The sequence below is a fragment of the Rhinatrema bivittatum genome, unplaced genomic scaffold (assembly GCF_901001135.1).
Source record: "Rhinatrema bivittatum unplaced genomic scaffold, aRhiBiv1.1, whole genome shotgun sequence".
Classification (NCBI taxonomy): Eukaryota; Metazoa; Chordata; class Amphibia; order Gymnophiona; family Rhinatrematidae; genus Rhinatrema; species Rhinatrema bivittatum.
In genome coordinates, this window is record NW_021820281.1 from 1,008,675 (window position 1) to 1,024,354 (window position 15,680).

At 48.1% G+C, this 15,680-nt stretch overlaps 2 protein-coding genes and 6 non-coding genes across 8 annotated transcripts; 7 read left to right on the plus strand and 1 right to left on the minus strand.

Annotated features, from left to right (window-relative positions):
• Positions 1–3,763: 3,763 nt before the first annotated feature.
• Positions 3,764–3,845, plus strand: TRNAS-UGA. The gene has a single exon. It is a non-coding gene; the product is annotated as a tRNA-Ser (tRNA).
• Positions 3,846–5,721: 1,876 nt separating this feature from the next.
• On the plus strand, positions 5,722–5,794 carry TRNAK-UUU. Its single transcript has one exon. It is a non-coding gene; the product is annotated as a tRNA-Lys (tRNA).
• Positions 5,795–10,330: 4,536 nt separating this feature from the next.
• Positions 10,331–10,814, minus strand: LOC115081335 (histone H2A type 1-E). Its single transcript, XM_029585818.1, has one exon. The coding sequence runs from the start codon at positions 10,792–10,794 to the stop codon at positions 10,402–10,404; it is 393 nt and encodes a 130-aa protein (XP_029441678.1). The 5' UTR covers positions 10,795–10,814; the 3' UTR covers positions 10,331–10,401.
• Positions 10,815–11,114: 300 nt separating this feature from the next.
• Positions 11,115–11,888, plus strand: LOC115081336 (histone H2B 1.1-like). The gene has a single exon (XM_029585819.1). It carries the CDS (start codon positions 11,160–11,162, stop codon positions 11,433–11,435), a length of 276 nt encoding a protein of 91 aa, XP_029441679.1. The 5' UTR covers positions 11,115–11,159; the 3' UTR covers positions 11,436–11,888.
• Positions 11,656–11,738, plus strand: TRNAL-CAG. The gene has a single exon. It is a non-coding gene; the product is annotated as a tRNA-Leu (tRNA).
• Positions 11,889–13,230: 1,342 nt separating the features above from the next.
• On the plus strand, positions 13,231–13,316 carry TRNAY-GUA. The gene is given in 2 exon segments: positions 13,231–13,267; positions 13,281–13,316. It is a non-coding gene; the product is annotated as a tRNA-Tyr (tRNA).
• Positions 13,317–13,460: 144 nt separating this feature from the next.
• On the plus strand, positions 13,461–13,543 carry TRNAL-CAG. The gene has a single exon. It is a non-coding gene; the product is annotated as a tRNA-Leu (tRNA).
• A 1,492-nt stretch (positions 13,544–15,035) lies between these two features.
• Positions 15,036–15,121, plus strand: TRNAY-GUA. Its single transcript is given in 2 exon segments — positions 15,036–15,072; positions 15,086–15,121. It is a non-coding gene; the product is annotated as a tRNA-Tyr (tRNA).
• Positions 15,122–15,680: the final 559 nt, after the last annotated feature.

A 15,680-nucleotide genomic window follows, 5' to 3' on the forward strand; every position in this document is an offset into this window, starting at 1 on the left:
TCACCCACACACCATTCACTAGCTGGGACATGGGGGAAGTCAGGAGTGAGGGTCAGGCAGCTCCCCCCTGTCTGTGAAGCCAGCCTCTCACTAGTAATGCAGGGAGGGAGCTGTCTCAGACTTCACCATCCTCCCCCCCCCCCTCACCCACACACCATTCACTAGCTGGGACATGGGGGAAGTCAGGAGTGAGGGTCAGGCAGCTCCCCCCTGTCTGTGAAGCCAGCCTCTCACTAGTAATGCAGGGAGGGAGCTGTCTCAGACTTCACCATCCTCCCCCCCCCCCTCACCCACACACCATTCACTAGCTGGGACATGGGGGAAGTCAGGAGTGAGGGTCAGGAAGCTCCCCCCTGTCTGTGAAGCCAGCCTCTCACTAGAAATGCAGGGAGGGAGCTGTCTCAGACTTCACCATCCTCCCCCCCCCCCCCTCACCCACACACCATTCACTAGCTGGGACATGGGGGAAGTCAGGAGTGAGGGTCAGGCAGCTCCCCCCTGTCTGTGAAGCCAGCCTCTCACTAGTAATGCAGGGAGGGAGCTGTCTCAGACTTCACCATCCTCCCCCCCCCCCCTCACCCACACACCATTCACTAGCTGGGACATGGGGGAAGTCAGGACGTGAGGGTCAGGCAGCTCCTCCCCTGTCTGTGAAGCCAGCCTCTCACTAGTAATGCAGGGAGGGAGCTGTCTCAGACTTCACCATCCTCCCCCCCCTCCTCACCCACACACCATTCACTAGCTGGGACATGGGGGAAGTCAGGAGTGAGGGTCAGGCAGCTCCCCCCTGTCTAGTGAAGCCAGCCTCTCACTAGTAATGCAGGGAGGGAGCTGTCTCAGACTTCACCATCCTCCCCCCCCCCCCCCTCACCCACACACCATTCACTAGCTGGGACATGGGGGAAGTCAGGAGTGAGGGTCAGGCAGCTCCCCCCTGTCTGTGAAGCCAGCCTCTCACTAGAATGCAGGGAGGGAGCTGTCTCAGACTTCACCATCCTCCCCCCCCCCCCCTCACCCACACACCATTCACTAGCTGGGACATGGGGGAAGTCAGGAGTGAGGGTCAGGCAGCTCCCCCCTGTCTGTGAAGCCAGCCTCTCACTAGAAATGCAGGGAGGGAGCTGTCTCAGACTTCACCATCCTCCCCCCCCCCCCTCACCCACACACCATGCACTAGGTGGGACATGGGGGAAGTCAGGAGTGAGGGTCAGGCAGCTCCCCCCTGTCTGTGAAGCCAGCCTCTCACTAGTAATGCAGGGAGGGAGCTGTCTCAGACTTCACCATCCTCCCCCCCCCCCTCACCCACACACCATTCACTAGCTGGGACATGGGGGAAGTCAGGAGTGAGGGTCAGGCAGCTCCCCCCTGTCTGTGAAGCCAGCCTCTCACTAGTAATGCAGGGAGGGAGCTGTCTCAGACTTCACCATCCTCCCCCCCCCCCTCACCCACACACCATTCACTAGCTGGGACATGGGGGAAGTCAGGAGTGAGGGTCAGGCAGCTCCCCCCTGTCTGTGAAGCCAGCCTCTCACTAGAATGCAGGGAGGGAGCTGTCTCAGACTTCACCATCCTCCCCCCCCCCCCTCACCCACACACCATTCACTAGCTGGGACATGGGGGAAGTCAGGACTGAGGGTCAGGCAGCTCCCCCCTGTCTGCTGAAGCCAGCCTCTCACTAGTAATGCAGGGAGGGAGCTGTCTCAGACTTCACCATCCTCCCCCCCCCTGCTCACCCACACACCATTCACTAGCTGGGACATGGGGGAAGTCAGGAGTGAGGGTCAGGCAGCTCCCCCCTGTCTGCTGAAGCCAGCCTCTCACTAGTAATGCAGGGAGGGAGCTGTCTCAGACTTCACCATCCCCCCCCCCCCCCCCCTCACCCACACACCATTCACTAGCTGGGACATGGGGGAAGTCAGGAGTGAGGGTCAGGCAGCTCCCCCCTTGTCTGTGAAGCCAGCCTCTCACTAGTAATGCAGGGAGGGAGCTGTCTCAGACTTCACCATCCTCTCCCCCCCCCCCCTCACCCACACACCATTCACTAGCTGGGACATGGGGGAAGTCAGGAGTGAGGGTCAGGCAGCTCCCTCCTGTCTGTGAAGCCAGCCTCTCACTAGTAATGCAGGGAGGGAGCTGTCTCAGACTTCACCATCCTACCCCCCCCCCCTCACCCACACACCATTCACTAGCTGGGACATGGGGGAAGTCAGGAGTGAGGGTCAGGCAGCTCCCCCCTGTCTGTGAAGCCAGCCTCTCACTAGTAAATGCAGGGAGGGAGCTGTCTCAGACTTCACCATCCCCCCCCCCCCCCCCCCTCACCCACACACCATTCACTAGCTGGGACATGGGGGAAGTCAGGAGTGAGGGTCAGGCAGCTCCCCCCTGTCTGTGAAGCCAGCCTCTCATTAGTAATGCAGGGAGGGAGCTGTCTCAGACTTCACCATCCTCCCCCCCCCCCCCTCACCCACACACCATTCACTAGCTGGGACATGGGGGAAGTCAGGAGTGAGGGTCAGGCAGCTCCCCCCTGTCTGTGAAGCCAGCCTCTCACTAGTAATGCAGGGAGGGAGCTGTCTCAGACTTCACCATCCTACCCCCCTCCTCACCCACACACCATTCACTAGCTGGGACATGGGGGAAGTCAGGAGTGAGGGTCAGGCAGCTCCCCCCTGTCTATGAAGCCAGCCTCTCACTAGTAATGCAGGGAGGGAGCTGTCTCAGACTTCACCATCCTCCCCCCCCTCCTCACCCACACACCATTCACTAGCTGGGGCATGGGGGAAGTCAGGAGTGAGGGTCAGGCAGCTCCCCCCTGTCTGTGAAGCCAGCCTCTCACTAGTAATGCAGGGAGGGAGCTGTCTCAGACTGGTATCAGGGATAGGGCACTGAGTGCAGGAAGATCACAACACCCCTGGTATCAGGAATAGGGCACAGGTTCTAGTCATATTGACTGATCACATTACTTTTTTTGTCAACTACCAACAGTTTTCATTTCCCATCCCCCCAACCATCACCTCAGTTGGAACCTTGTTAACATCAATAGATAAGAGGGCAGCCAGCCAATAGGAATACATATTCATTCCTAACTGACCTTTACTGACCTGGATAGTGTCAATAATTTGTATCATTTTCTGTTAGTGTTCCTGAGTTTCCATTTCCATTTCCCATCCCCCCAACCATCACCTCAGTGGGAACCTGGTTAACATCAATAGATAAGAGGGCTGCCAGCCAATAGGAACACATATTCATTCCTAACTGACCTTTACTGACCTGGAAAGTGTCAATTTGTATCATTTTCAGTTAGTGCGCACTAACTCGAGTTAGTGCGCACTAACACGATTTAACGATTTTTAACGATATATCATTAGAATTTCTATTGTATTGTGTTCTATAACGATTTAAGACGATATTAAAATTATCGGACGATAATTTTAATCGTTGAAAAACGATTCACATCCCTAATAAGCACCTTGCTTTCTCCTGCTCCAGCCTGCCACAGATGGACATACACTCTCACGCCTACTGTATGCTTATGTTCTCCCATACGCTCCCTCACTTCTTTCCTATACACTTCCCCATCCCTTTCCTTTTCACACCTTCTCCTGCCATTGTATCCTTCACTAAACATCCTTTCACACCATGTAAAAAATATATATGCAAATATACCTTCGCTAATCCCACACAGAAATCTCTTCCTCTTCATATGTCTAATCCAAACGCTCATGTTAAAGACATGACTCCGGGAGCTGTGCTCAGCCAGGTTGTAGTCGTGGCTGAGTGGTTAAGGTGATGGACTTGAAATCCATTAGAGTCTCCCCTCGCAGGATCCAATCCTGCCGACTACGGTCCTCAATACAAGGACGTTGTTTGTGCCTCTTCGAGTCTCTTGTTTTCGTTAAAAACAGGACCCTCCACGATAGATAATGGAAGATTTTGAATACTGAAATGAGAAGGGAAGGTGCTATGGAAACCTATTATTCTAATATCGCTAGGTGATATACGGTATCGCATCTGATTCGAGGTTGGAAGGCTGAGTGTTCCTAACATGTTGGGCTTTTCACCCTTTTATTCCGTTAACTTTTATCTCTTCTTAATATTTACTTTTCTATTTAGCTCTGTATAGCAACCAGGTTGCTATACAGAGGAAGGATAGCACAGGGATATACAGGGAAACCTGCATTTTTCATGATTGGTAGTGCAGACACAAACAAAAAAAGAAACAAACAAACAAACAAAAAAAAACAGAGCTGTGCAGGAAAAATGTGTCTATCCGCACAGCTCTCCTCCTCCACCATTCCTTTCTGCTTTACTCTCAGCTTCCACCCAGTTGCACCCTAAGCCTAGAACAACCTCAGAAAAGGGGAGCAATTCTGGCCAGGAACTTTCTATAATTTCACCCGGAATTGGAATTTTGACTTGGATTGAAGAAATCCAAATCTACCAATAAAGTGGTAGCCAGGCTAGCTGGAGGAATGCTTTCTATAATTAATAGTTAATTAGGCCTCAAAGAATGGACAATGAATCATGCATATATTGAACTTAGCAACCAGAATCCTAATATTCAACACACTTTCTGTCTTTGAGAAATACCTTGAAAGTGAATATTAATTTTAAACTTATTTTGCCAGATTTTAACTATTTGCTTACAATTTAATGCAACAGTTTGCATTAAATTGTAAGGAAATTGTAAATCTGTTTTCTTTAAAGTAATCTCTAAAGGTATTCAATTTCAGTTTAGCATTAAATTCAGCAGCTTTATGAGTGTTTAAAAGAAATATTCTTCTTCTAGTGAAAAGAGACCCCCTTTCTATGGAGTTTTTAACGGTAGCTATGCGAAGGGGATGATACATGATAACGATGTTTCATAGGGGGTTACTTTTGTTATATAGTCACCTGAAATTGAATTTAGACAAATAGTTCAAATGAGAAGGAAGTATTTTCTTTAATTCTCAGAAAGAATGTAATTCTTCTCAGGGGAACTTTCTGATCATGCTTTGTGAAGCATTTCACCCAATAATAACCAGCATGACTATTATAATGAGAGGTCTCCATGAAAATATGTCAGAAATAACATATAACAATTACCATTGATCTAATTGGCAGGTACAAAATCTAATATTAGTGTCAACTGTGAGTGCACAGCGTAAAATAATGTTTTATTCTTATGACAATTAAACCATGTTGAAATTTCCAAATAATTCACACAACTGAAAGCACTTTCTAGAATATATCAAAAATTGTAATCCTTCTTGTGTAAATATCCTGTCAATATTTTCACAGTCAATTTTCTCTAGCAGAACAAACCTGCAGTACAAATGTATATGGCCCATATTATCATCTACTTGCTGATTAAATTGTGCTCATTAACATCCTGGAAATAAATATAATAACAGCTTGAAACCTCGTGGCCATAAATGCCATTGCCACTTGATGCTCAGAAAAAAAGATTTAGACAGGAATCCTAATACAGTGTCTTCATTGAAAGAATAATTTTACAAAAGTGAAATATGCCTTTTATACACATAAGAGAAGAGGTGAAACCCAAACCCACAGAAATATCATGTTTAGATTAAGATGAGCTGAATCTGCAATTCCTACTCTGTCGGTGTCTTACGACATGGGTGCAAATATTGAGTTGTTTGAATCCCTACAGCTGTATGAAATGTGACTTAGGCAAAGATTGTGAGAACCAATTTCTGCTGAAAAAACCTTTTTCTCCAAGCCTGACTAGCTCAGTCGGTAGAGCATGAGACTTTTAATCTCAGGATCATGGGTTCAAGCCCCATGTTGGGCGTGGGGTATTTACTTTTTCTGTTTCAGTAATTCATTAGGAAACCTACAAAAATGTTAGTGAAGCATTGGGTACTTGTCAGGTTCTTATGGCCTGGATTGGCAACGGTTGGAAACAGGATGCTGGGCTTGATGTATCCTTGGTCTGACCCAGTATGGCATGTTCTTATGGGTATCTCCTTTTATGAACATTTAAGCAAGTTAAGGTGCCAGAAAAAAATATACTATCAGTTTCCAACCTGCAGAGCAGAAAGGACAACTTCATATCCTTCTCAGAAAAAAGGAGTCCATGTTCAAAATCACAAATATTCACCCAAAGGGAACCACTTTCTAGAAATTATCAAGGAATTGTACTTCTTCCTGGATGAACATGCTGGTCGCTGTTTCCCCAATCAATTCGCGATAGCAGAGCAAATCTGCAATACATAATATATACAAAAACCGACCTGATTGAGAACAAGAGGGCGGGTACTATTTTTTTTTCTTTTTGTTGTTGTTGAATATTCCGCTTACTGGCACGTACAAAGCGAGTTTATATCGACGTTCCCGAGCTCACGGGGATCGGCACGCGACTCGAACCCTAGTCGTCCACCCCCCCTGCTTTTTTTTTGGGTTATTTTCAAACGCTGAAAGCCGCTGAAATACATCTCTCTCTCTCTACTGCCTTCTGCCTCTCGGGGCTCGGGTCCCGAGCCGGGAGGGAGAAGCTTCTCCTTCCTCTCCCCCGCACCGTTTGCTCGAAGGCCTCCGTCTGCAGGGCACTTTCTAGTAAGCAGAGAAACGGTAGATCGCCACCCTGTGGAGAGAGGGTAAGAAGCATCCGAAATATACTAAGCACAGTTTTAATATTCAGGTGCTTTAATATTTTCAAGAGAAAAGCTGACAAACGTCTTCCTTGCAGCTCTCTATTAAGGAGCTGTGGAGCAAAAAACAAAACCAAAATCTATCTCCTCTCATGGCAATCCCAATTGTGTCCACCGGAGGGCGCCTCTGGAAGTCGAATGAGGTCAATCCTGTACCCTGGAAGGGAGGGCAGTTCCAGGGTGCTCCCCCTAAGCAATCAGACTCGATCCCCCTACCCTTGCAGCTTGAAGTTAGAACTACGAACGTTTAGGGGGCTTTGCAGGGATTTTCATGCTCACGACTTCTAGAGGGTGCAGAAGAAGGTAAAAGTCTATCCATCGAGAAATGTTCATTCCTTAAACGGAAATGTGAACTCTCCACGTCCATGGAACGCCGCCAGACATAACAAGAAGACCCGCATCATCCCCCGCCACCTGCAGCTCGCCATCCGCAACGATGAAGAGCTCAACAAGCTGCTGGGCAGAGTCACCATCGCCCAGGGAGGGGTTCTGCCCAACATCCAGGCGGTGCTGCTGCCCAAGAAAACCGAGAGCCACAAACCGGCCAAGAGCAAGTAAGAGGAGGAGGAGGCTTCAGGAAACCGGGCAGCTGATAGAACCACAAACCCAAAGGCTCTTTTCAGAGCCACCCATGTTGCATTCAAAAGAGGCGAATCGCTGTCTTTTAAATTGAATTCCTCTGTTCGGATGCAAAACTGCCCTATTCCCACGTTTCATGACAAAAGGAGAGATTCCACTCCTTGAATGGCGTAGCTTTACCTGGCACTGAGGGCAGCGTTCAGCACCTGGTTCATGATCTGATTTATTTGCCTTTCCTACCATCTAAGAGGAAACTGAAGGGAATGTAGCCTGCTGGACAAAGCTTATCGAAGTCGTTAGCAATTTTAGGGCCATCCACTGTGCCAGGGGGACAAAAAAAGATGTGATGCAAAACGGTGGGAAGGCGCGGGACAGTCGGTCAGTGGGAGGGAAGTGAAGTGAAGTGAAGGGGAGAGGTTTGGGGAGCGGGCGGCTTTCTCTAGGTTACTCTTCGAGCAGAGCAGTCACCCACCTACCCTCCATCGCTCGTGGGCAGGAGGAAGCGGGCTACGCCCGAGAATAAACCTAAAGTTTACTGGAGACTTTTTTCACGGATGTTAGGACAGATTAAGACATGGAAGAAAAAGAAACAGATTTGACCAATCCCTGTGAAGCGCGGGCTTTTCAAATGCAGAAATGAAACAAAGGAAGCCAGAACCCCCAGCCCGTCCGTCCGTCCCCCAGGCTTCTGGTACCAGAGAAAACCTCGAATCTTTGATATTTTATTGCAGCACTTCCTAAGCAGTATGTTTAAAGATTTACTCTATATAAAAATGGGGAAGGTGGGGAAAAGTGCAGGTTTAAACACTTCGTAACGATCTATGCAACGATAGAACCTGCGCAGAGCAGGCAGGAAATCCTCCGCTACGGCGTAAGGGATTACTAAATTAAATAGTTGAATATGTCCCTGTTCCTTACAGACAATTGGGGAAAACAAATGAGAGAAAAAAAAATGGATCCGGCTTTTGAATCTTTTTTTTTTTTTTTTTCCTGGAGCGACTGCTCACTCTCTGTACAAAGAGCGGGCTTTTCAAGTCATTAAACGGCTTTTTTTTTTCCCCACAATGAGCCAATCAGCAGCCAGAGCCCAAGCTATAAATACCCCGCTCTGCTCCTCTTCTTTATTATTTTGTAGGGAGGCGAATCGCTAGGAGCTTTCTTCTCGCTGAGGATGGCTCGCACCAAGCAAACCGCACGTAAGTCCACCGGCGGAAAAGCTCCTCGCAAGCAGCTGGCAACCAAGGCTGCCCGCAAAAGCGCCCCAGCCACGGGCGGCGTGAAGAAACCTCACCGCTACCGACCGGGCACCGTGGCTCTCCGAGAAATCCGCCGCTACCAGAAATCCACCGAGCTGCTGATCCGCAAGCTGCCCTTTCAGCGCCTGGTGCGGGAGATCGCGCAGGATTTCAAGACCGACCTGCGCTTCCAGAGCTCGGCTGTCATGGCCCTGCAGGAGGCCAGCGAGGCTTACCTAGTCGGTCTCTTTGAGGACACTAATCTGTGCGCCATCCATGCCAAGCGAGTGACCATCATGCCCAAGGACATCCAGCTGGCCCGCAGGATCCGAGGGGAGAGAGCTTAAAGAGACATCATCTCACCCAACAACGCAAGACAAAGGCTCTTTTAAGAGCCACCACCTCTACACTCGAAGGGCTTTACACGCTACCCAACCGTAAACGTCACCTCGTGGGGCAGTGGAAGTGTGTCATAAGAGTTATTGATCTCTCAGTGTGTGATTTTATTTTTTTTTTTTTAAACTCGAGCATCTCGCCGCATCACCGCGGCAGTCCCCTACATTATGCAAATCGGGAGCCCTACGGAGCAGGACTGCCTCGTCCTCTTAAGTCATCTTTTGCTCTTTCTGTGACCGAGGTGGTGGCTCTGAAAAGAGCCTTTGGGTTTGCAGAAAATCGTGGCAGCATTTCTTCCTCACTTTTTCTTAGGAGCCATCTTACTGCTTTTAGCCGTTTTAGCCTTGGTAGGCTTAGCTGGACTCTTCTTTGCCTTCGGTTTCACAGCCTTGGCTTTAGCTGGGCTCTTGACCGCTTTCTTGGCTGTTGCCGCTTTGGGCTTTTTGGGGCTCTTCTTCGCTGGCGAGATGCTCGAGTTTAGAAAAAAAAAAGCCGTTTAATGATTTGAAAAGCCCGCTCTTTGTACAGAGAGTGAGCAGCCGCTCCAGGAAAAAAAAAAAAAAGATTCAAAAGCCGGATCCATTTTTTTTTTCTCTCATTTGTTTTCCCCAATTGTCTGTAAGGAACAGGGACATATTCAACTATTTAATTTAGTAATCCCTTACGCCGTAGCGGAGGATTTCCTGCCTGCTCTGCGCAGGTTCTATCGTTGCATAGATCGTTACGAAGTGTTTAAACCTGCACTTTTCCCCACCTTCCCCGTTTTTATATAGAGTAAATCTTTAAACGTACTGCTTAGGAAGTGCTGCAATAAAATATCAAAGATTCGAGGTTTTCTCTGGTACCAGAAGCCTGGGGGACGGACGGACGGGCTGGGGGTTCTGGCTTCCTTTGTTTCATTTCTGCATTTGAAAAGCCCGCGCTTCACAGGGATTGGTCAAATCAGTTTCTTTTTCTTCCATGTCTTAATCTGTCCTAACATCCGTGAAAAAAGTTTCCAGTAAACTTTAGGTTTATTCTCGGGCGTAGCCCGCTTCCTCCTGCCCACGAGCGATGGAAGGTAGGTGGGTGACTGCTCTGCTCGAAGAGTAACCTAGAGAAAGCCGCCCGCTCCCCAAACCTCTCCCCTTCACTTCCCTCCCACTGACCGACTGTCCCGCGCCTTCCCACCGTTTTGCATCATATCTTTTTTTGTCCCCCTGGCACATTGGATGGCCCTAAAATTGCTAACGACTTCGATAAGCTTTGTCCAGCAGGCTACATTCCCTCTTAGATGGTAGGAAAGGCAAATAAATCAGATCATGAACCAGGTGCTGAACGCTGCCCTCAGTGCCAGGTAAAGCTACGCCATTCAAGGAGTGGGAATCTCTCCTTCTGTCATGAAACGTGGGAATAGGGCAGTTTTGCATCCGAACGGAGGAATTCAATTTAAAAGACAGCGATTCGCCTCTTTTGAATGCAACATGGGTGGCTCTGAAAAGAGCCTTTGGGTTTGTGGTTCTATCAGCTGCCCGGTTTCCTGAAGCCTCCTCCTCCTCTTACTTGCTCTTGGCCGCTTTGTGGCTCTCGGTTTTCTTGGGCAGCAGCACCGCCTGGATGTTGGGCAGAACCCCTCCCTGGGCGATGGTGACTCTGCCCAGCAGCTTGTTGAGCTCTTCATCGTTGCGGATGGCGAGCTGCAGGTGGCGGGGGATGATGCGGGTCTTCTTGTTATCTCTGGCGGCGTTGCCAGCCAGCTCCAGGATCTCGGCCGTCAGGTACTCCAGCACCGCTGCCAGATAGACCGGGGCGCCGGCCCCTACTCGCTCGGCATAGTTCCCTTTGCGGAGAAGGCGATGCACACGGCCGACGGGAAACTGCAGGCCTGCCCGGGAAGAGCGGGTTTTGGCCTTAGCGCGAGCTTTTCCTCCTTGCTTGCCACGTCCGGACATCTCGAGAATCGGTTTCTTTTTTTTTTTTCTCTCTCTCTCGTCCCCTTTGCTCTTCCCTTACTAGGAACAATACAAAAACAAAAAAAAAAGCCTTCACCGTCTCTTTTTTTATCTCCTCGGCGCCCTCCCAGCACTTCCTTCCCATTGGTGGGGAGTCTTAAGCCGGCCCCCTTTGAATAATTATCCCAGCCGGCTCCCAGTGCACCAATGGGGTAACCCTGGCGTCTCAGCGCCGGCGCTTGCAGCTTCTCCTATGCCTGGTAAGCCGTTCCATGAGCAGGCGCTTTGCATTTGGGAGCCTATAAATACCGCTGCTGCCTGCCCTCCCGCACTCATTTCCTTCTCAGATAAACTAAGTCGCGAAAATGCCCGAGCCTGCTAAATCCGCCCCTGCTCCCAAGAAGGGCTCCAAGAAAGCCGTGAGCAAGACCCAGAAAAAGGACGGCAAGAAGAGAAAGAAAAGCAGGAGGGAGAGCTATGCCATCTACGTGTACAAAGTGCTGAAGCAGGTTCACCCAGACACGGGCATTTCTTCCAAGGCCATGAACATCATGAACTCCTTCGTGAACGACATGTTCGAGCGCATTTCTACGGAAGCCTCCCGCCTGGATCATTACAACAAGCGCTCCACCATCACATAGCTCAGCTGGTAGAGCAGAGAACTGTAGCGGAAGAGTAGAGATCCTTAGGTCGCTGGTTCAACTCCTGCTCGAAGGAACATTTTTCCAATCTTTGTTTTGCGATTATGTCACCCAATTTTATTTAATCTTGAATTTGCATTGCTAAAAAAGCAGAGATGAACAGATGATAGCTGAAACGTTATTGAGCATTTGGATCCACATAGAGGGTCTGCAGTCGCTTGTCAGGATGGCCGAGCGGTCCAAGGCGCTGTGTTCAGGTCACAGTCTCCACTGGAGGCGTGGGTTCGAATCCCACTTCTGACATTCTGTGTAGCTTTTAAACTGGATTTCCCTGTCCATGATGCACGGAATCCGTGTTGGAAATCATGGAGCAGCAATGAGAGGGCAGGATCACCTTGCTGTAGGCTGAAATAAATCAGTACGTTTGGCTTGGAAAATTGGTAAAATTATTGGGGAGAAGTAAACTATTGGCATATATTATTTAGTGCTTGTGCTTTTAGTAGGAAGCCAGATATTAAAGAGTCAATCAGTAAGCCAGCTAATAAGCAGAAGTAAGTGTGTTTTCATATTTAAAAAAAATATATATATAAAACGGTATCCACAAGCTAGAAATATGCTAGGGGCAGAGTACACCTAACTAAAAAGGTTGAAAAGTTCAGTTTCTTAACTTGGAAAGGTGTAAAGGTGGTGTGATTTGGTTTCTTTGGGTACCATTATTTGTTAATGAAGTCAGCAGTGAGTCACTCAGGCTGAATAAATGACGTGATAAGGATGTGTGATTGCTTTGTTTAGGAACCATCATTTCTTAATCAGAACAGCAGGGAGTCAGGCAGTGCAACTAACTGTAGTGTAAATTTCCAAAGGGATTGTTTTCCACTAAGTTACCTTAGAAGCAGGACACATAATGCCAGAGCAGAGCTCAGTAACCCACAATCCAGTGGCAGCTCTGAGAGGAGAGGATCACCTTGCCGGTGGCTGAAAGGAATCAGTAAGTTTTGATGCTTCCCCCAAGCAGTGAGATTTCCGACCATACTAAAACGCTCCCCCATGCTGTGTAGCAGGTCTCTTGTGTACACTGGTGACGGCTCTGAACGCTGATAACTCCCGCTAAGCGCCTTAGAAAGGTTTGCCGTTTAAGACCTACCTCCTGTATTTCTTTATCTCTTCAGTATGCGTTTTAGGCTTGGGGATTAAAATGTTCCCTTATTCTTCAGGATTAAATGTGGATAGTTTGTGCATCTGATTTTGGAAATAAAATCGGTCTCAGCTGAGCATAACTCAAAAAGTGGTAGAGCAGAAGGCTCCAGTGATCAGAATGGAAGGCTAGGGGAAAGGATGGAAGGTGACCTAGTTTGATATGACTTTCAGCTGGAAATGGGGTTGTTCTAGCTTCATGTTATTGTTTCCGAATCTGATTGGTTGGGGCCGCTGGGTAGTTGGTTGGAATGTGACATGTCAGTTTTCCTTGGTGTTAGGTTGGCATAGAAATGGCTTGGTGTTTGGATGCTGCTTGTTGCACAGAAGTAGGCATTCATGTGAGTGGCAGCAGATGAGAAAGTCCTTGAAGGACTGTCGCCCTTTGTTTCTGAAGTGTTCATGGTGTTTCCATTGCGAGCTGGAAGTTGCTATCCATCGAGTTTAATTTTGGTGGTCTTGACAGCTTGTAAGTAGGCAAGAAGATCATAAGGGTGATTATGTCAGAGATATAGGAAGCCAAAGCATAACGCTAGTATTTCTGTAGTGCAGAAAAGGATTCCTATCAGAAGGAATCATAAAGTGTGGTGTGCTCGTAGCTCCTTCGATAGCTCAGCTGGTAGAGCGGAGGACTGTAGCGGAAGAGTAGAGATCCTTAGGTCGCTGGTTCAACTCCTGCTCGAAGGAACATTTTTCCAATCTTTGTTTTGCGATTATGTCACCCAATTTTATTTAATCTTGAATTTGCATTGCTAAAAAAGCAGAGATGAACAGATGATAGCTGAAACGTTATTGAGCATTTGGATCCACATAGAGGGTCTGCAGTCGCTTGTCAGGATGGCCGAGCGGTCCAAGGCGCTGTGTTCAGGTCACAGTCTCCACTGGAGGCGTGGGTTCGAATCCCACTTCTGACATTCTGTGTAGCTTTTAAACTGGATTTCCCTGTCCATGATGCACGGAATCCGTGTTGGAAATCATGGAGCAGCAATGAGAGGGCAGGATCACCTTGCTGTAGGCTGAAATAAATCAGTACGTTTGGCTTGGAAATTGGTAAAATTATTGGGGAGAAGTAAACTATTGGCATATATTATTTAGTGCTTGTGCTTTTAATAGGAAGCCAGATATTAAAGAGTCAATCAGTAAGCCAGCTAATAAGCAGAAGTAAGTGTGTTTTCATATTTAAAAAAAAATATATATATAAAACGGTATCCACAAGCTAGAAATATGCTAGGGGCAGAGTACACCTAACTAAAAAGGTTGAAAAGTTCAGTTTCTTAACTTGGAAAGGTGTAAAGGTGGTGTGATTTGGTTTCTTTGGGTACCATTATTTGTTAATGAAGTCAGCAGTGAGTCACTCAGGCTGAATAAATGACGTGATAAGGATGTGTGATTGCTTTGTTTAGGAACCATCATTTCTTAATCAGAACAGCAGGGAGTCAGGCAGTGCAACTAACTGTAGTGTAAATTTCCAAAGGGATTGTTTTCCACTAAGTTACCTTAGAAGCAGGACACATAATGCCAGAGCAGAGCTCAGTAACCCACAATCCAGTGGCAGCTCTGAGAGGAGAGGATCACCTTGCCGGTGGCTGAAAGGAATCAGTAAGTTTTGATGCTTCCCCCAAGCAGTGAGATTTCCGACCATACTAAAACGCTCCCCCATGCTGTGTAGCAGGTCTCTTGTGTACACTGGTGACGGCTCTGAACGCTGATAACTCCCGCTAAGCGCCTTAGAAAGGTTTGCCGTTTAAGACCTACCTCCTGTATTTCTTTATCTCTTCAGTATGCGTTTTAGGCTTGGGGATTAAAATTTTCCCTTATTCTTCAGGATTAAATGTGGATAGTTTGTGCATCTGATTTTGGAAATAAAATCGGTCTCAGCTGAGCATAACTCAAAAAGTGGTAGAGCAGAAGGCTCCAGTGATCAGAATGGAAGGCTAGGGGAAAGGATGGAAGGTGACCTAGTTTGATATGACTTTCAGCTGGAAATGGGGTTGTTCTAGCTTCATGTTATTGTTTCCGAATCTGATTGGTTGGGGCCGCTGGGTAGTTGGTTGGAATGTGACATGTCAGTTTTCCTTGGTGTTAGGTTGGCATAGAAATGGCTTGGTGTTTGGATGCTGCTTGTTGCACAGAAGTAGGCATTCATGTGAGTGGCAGCAGATGAGGAAGTCCTTGAAGGACTGTCGCCCTTTGTTTCTGAAGTGTTCATGGTGTTTCCATTGCGAGCTGGAAGTTGCTATCCATCGAGATTAATTTTGGTGTTCTTGACAGCTTGTAAGTAGGCAAGAAGATCATAAGGGTGATTATGCCAGAGTTATAGGAAGCCAAAGTATAACGCTAGTATTCCTGTAGTGCAGAAAAGGATTCCTATCAGAAGGAATCATAAAGTGTGGTGTGCTCATAGCTCCTTCGATAGCTCAGCTGGTAGAGCGGAGGACTGTAGCGGAAAAGTAGAGATCCTTAGGTCGCTGGTTCAACTCCTGCTCGAAGGAACATTTTTCCAATCTTTGTTTTGCGATTATGTCACCCAATTTTATTTAATCTTGAATTTGCATTGCTAAAAAATCAGAGATGAACAGATGATAACTGAAACGTTATTGAGCATTTGGATCCACATAGAGGGTCTGCAGTCGCTTGTCAGGATGGCCGAGCGGTCCAATGCCAGAGCAGAGCTCAGTAACCCACAATCCAGTGGCAGCTCTGAGAGGAGAGGGGCAGTCACTGCCTTACTGCTCCATTCACTCTCACACCTGAGACCCTCAGAGAGAGGAGAGGGGCAGTCACTGCCTTAATGCTCCCCTCACACTCAAACCTGAGACCCTCAGAGAGAGGAGAGGGGCAGTCACTGCCTTACTGCTCCCCTCACTCTCACACCTGAGACCCTCAGAGAGAGGAGAGGGGCAGTCACTGCCTTATTGCTCCCCCCTCACTCTCACACCTGAGACCCTCAGAGAGAGGAGAGGGGCAGTCACTGCCTTACTGCTCCCCTCACTCTCATACCTGAGACCCTCAGAGAGAGGAGAGGGGCAGTCACTGCCTTACTGCTCCCCC

Coding starts and splice junctions, on each gene's coding strand:
- LOC115081335 (XM_029585818.1), bottom strand. CDS start 10,794: ATGTCCGGACGTGGCAAGCAAGGAGGAAAAGCTCGCGCTAAGGCCAAA.
- LOC115081336 (XM_029585819.1), top strand. CDS start 11,160: ATGCCCGAGCCTGCTAAATCCGCCCCTGCTCCCAAGAAGGGCTCCAAG.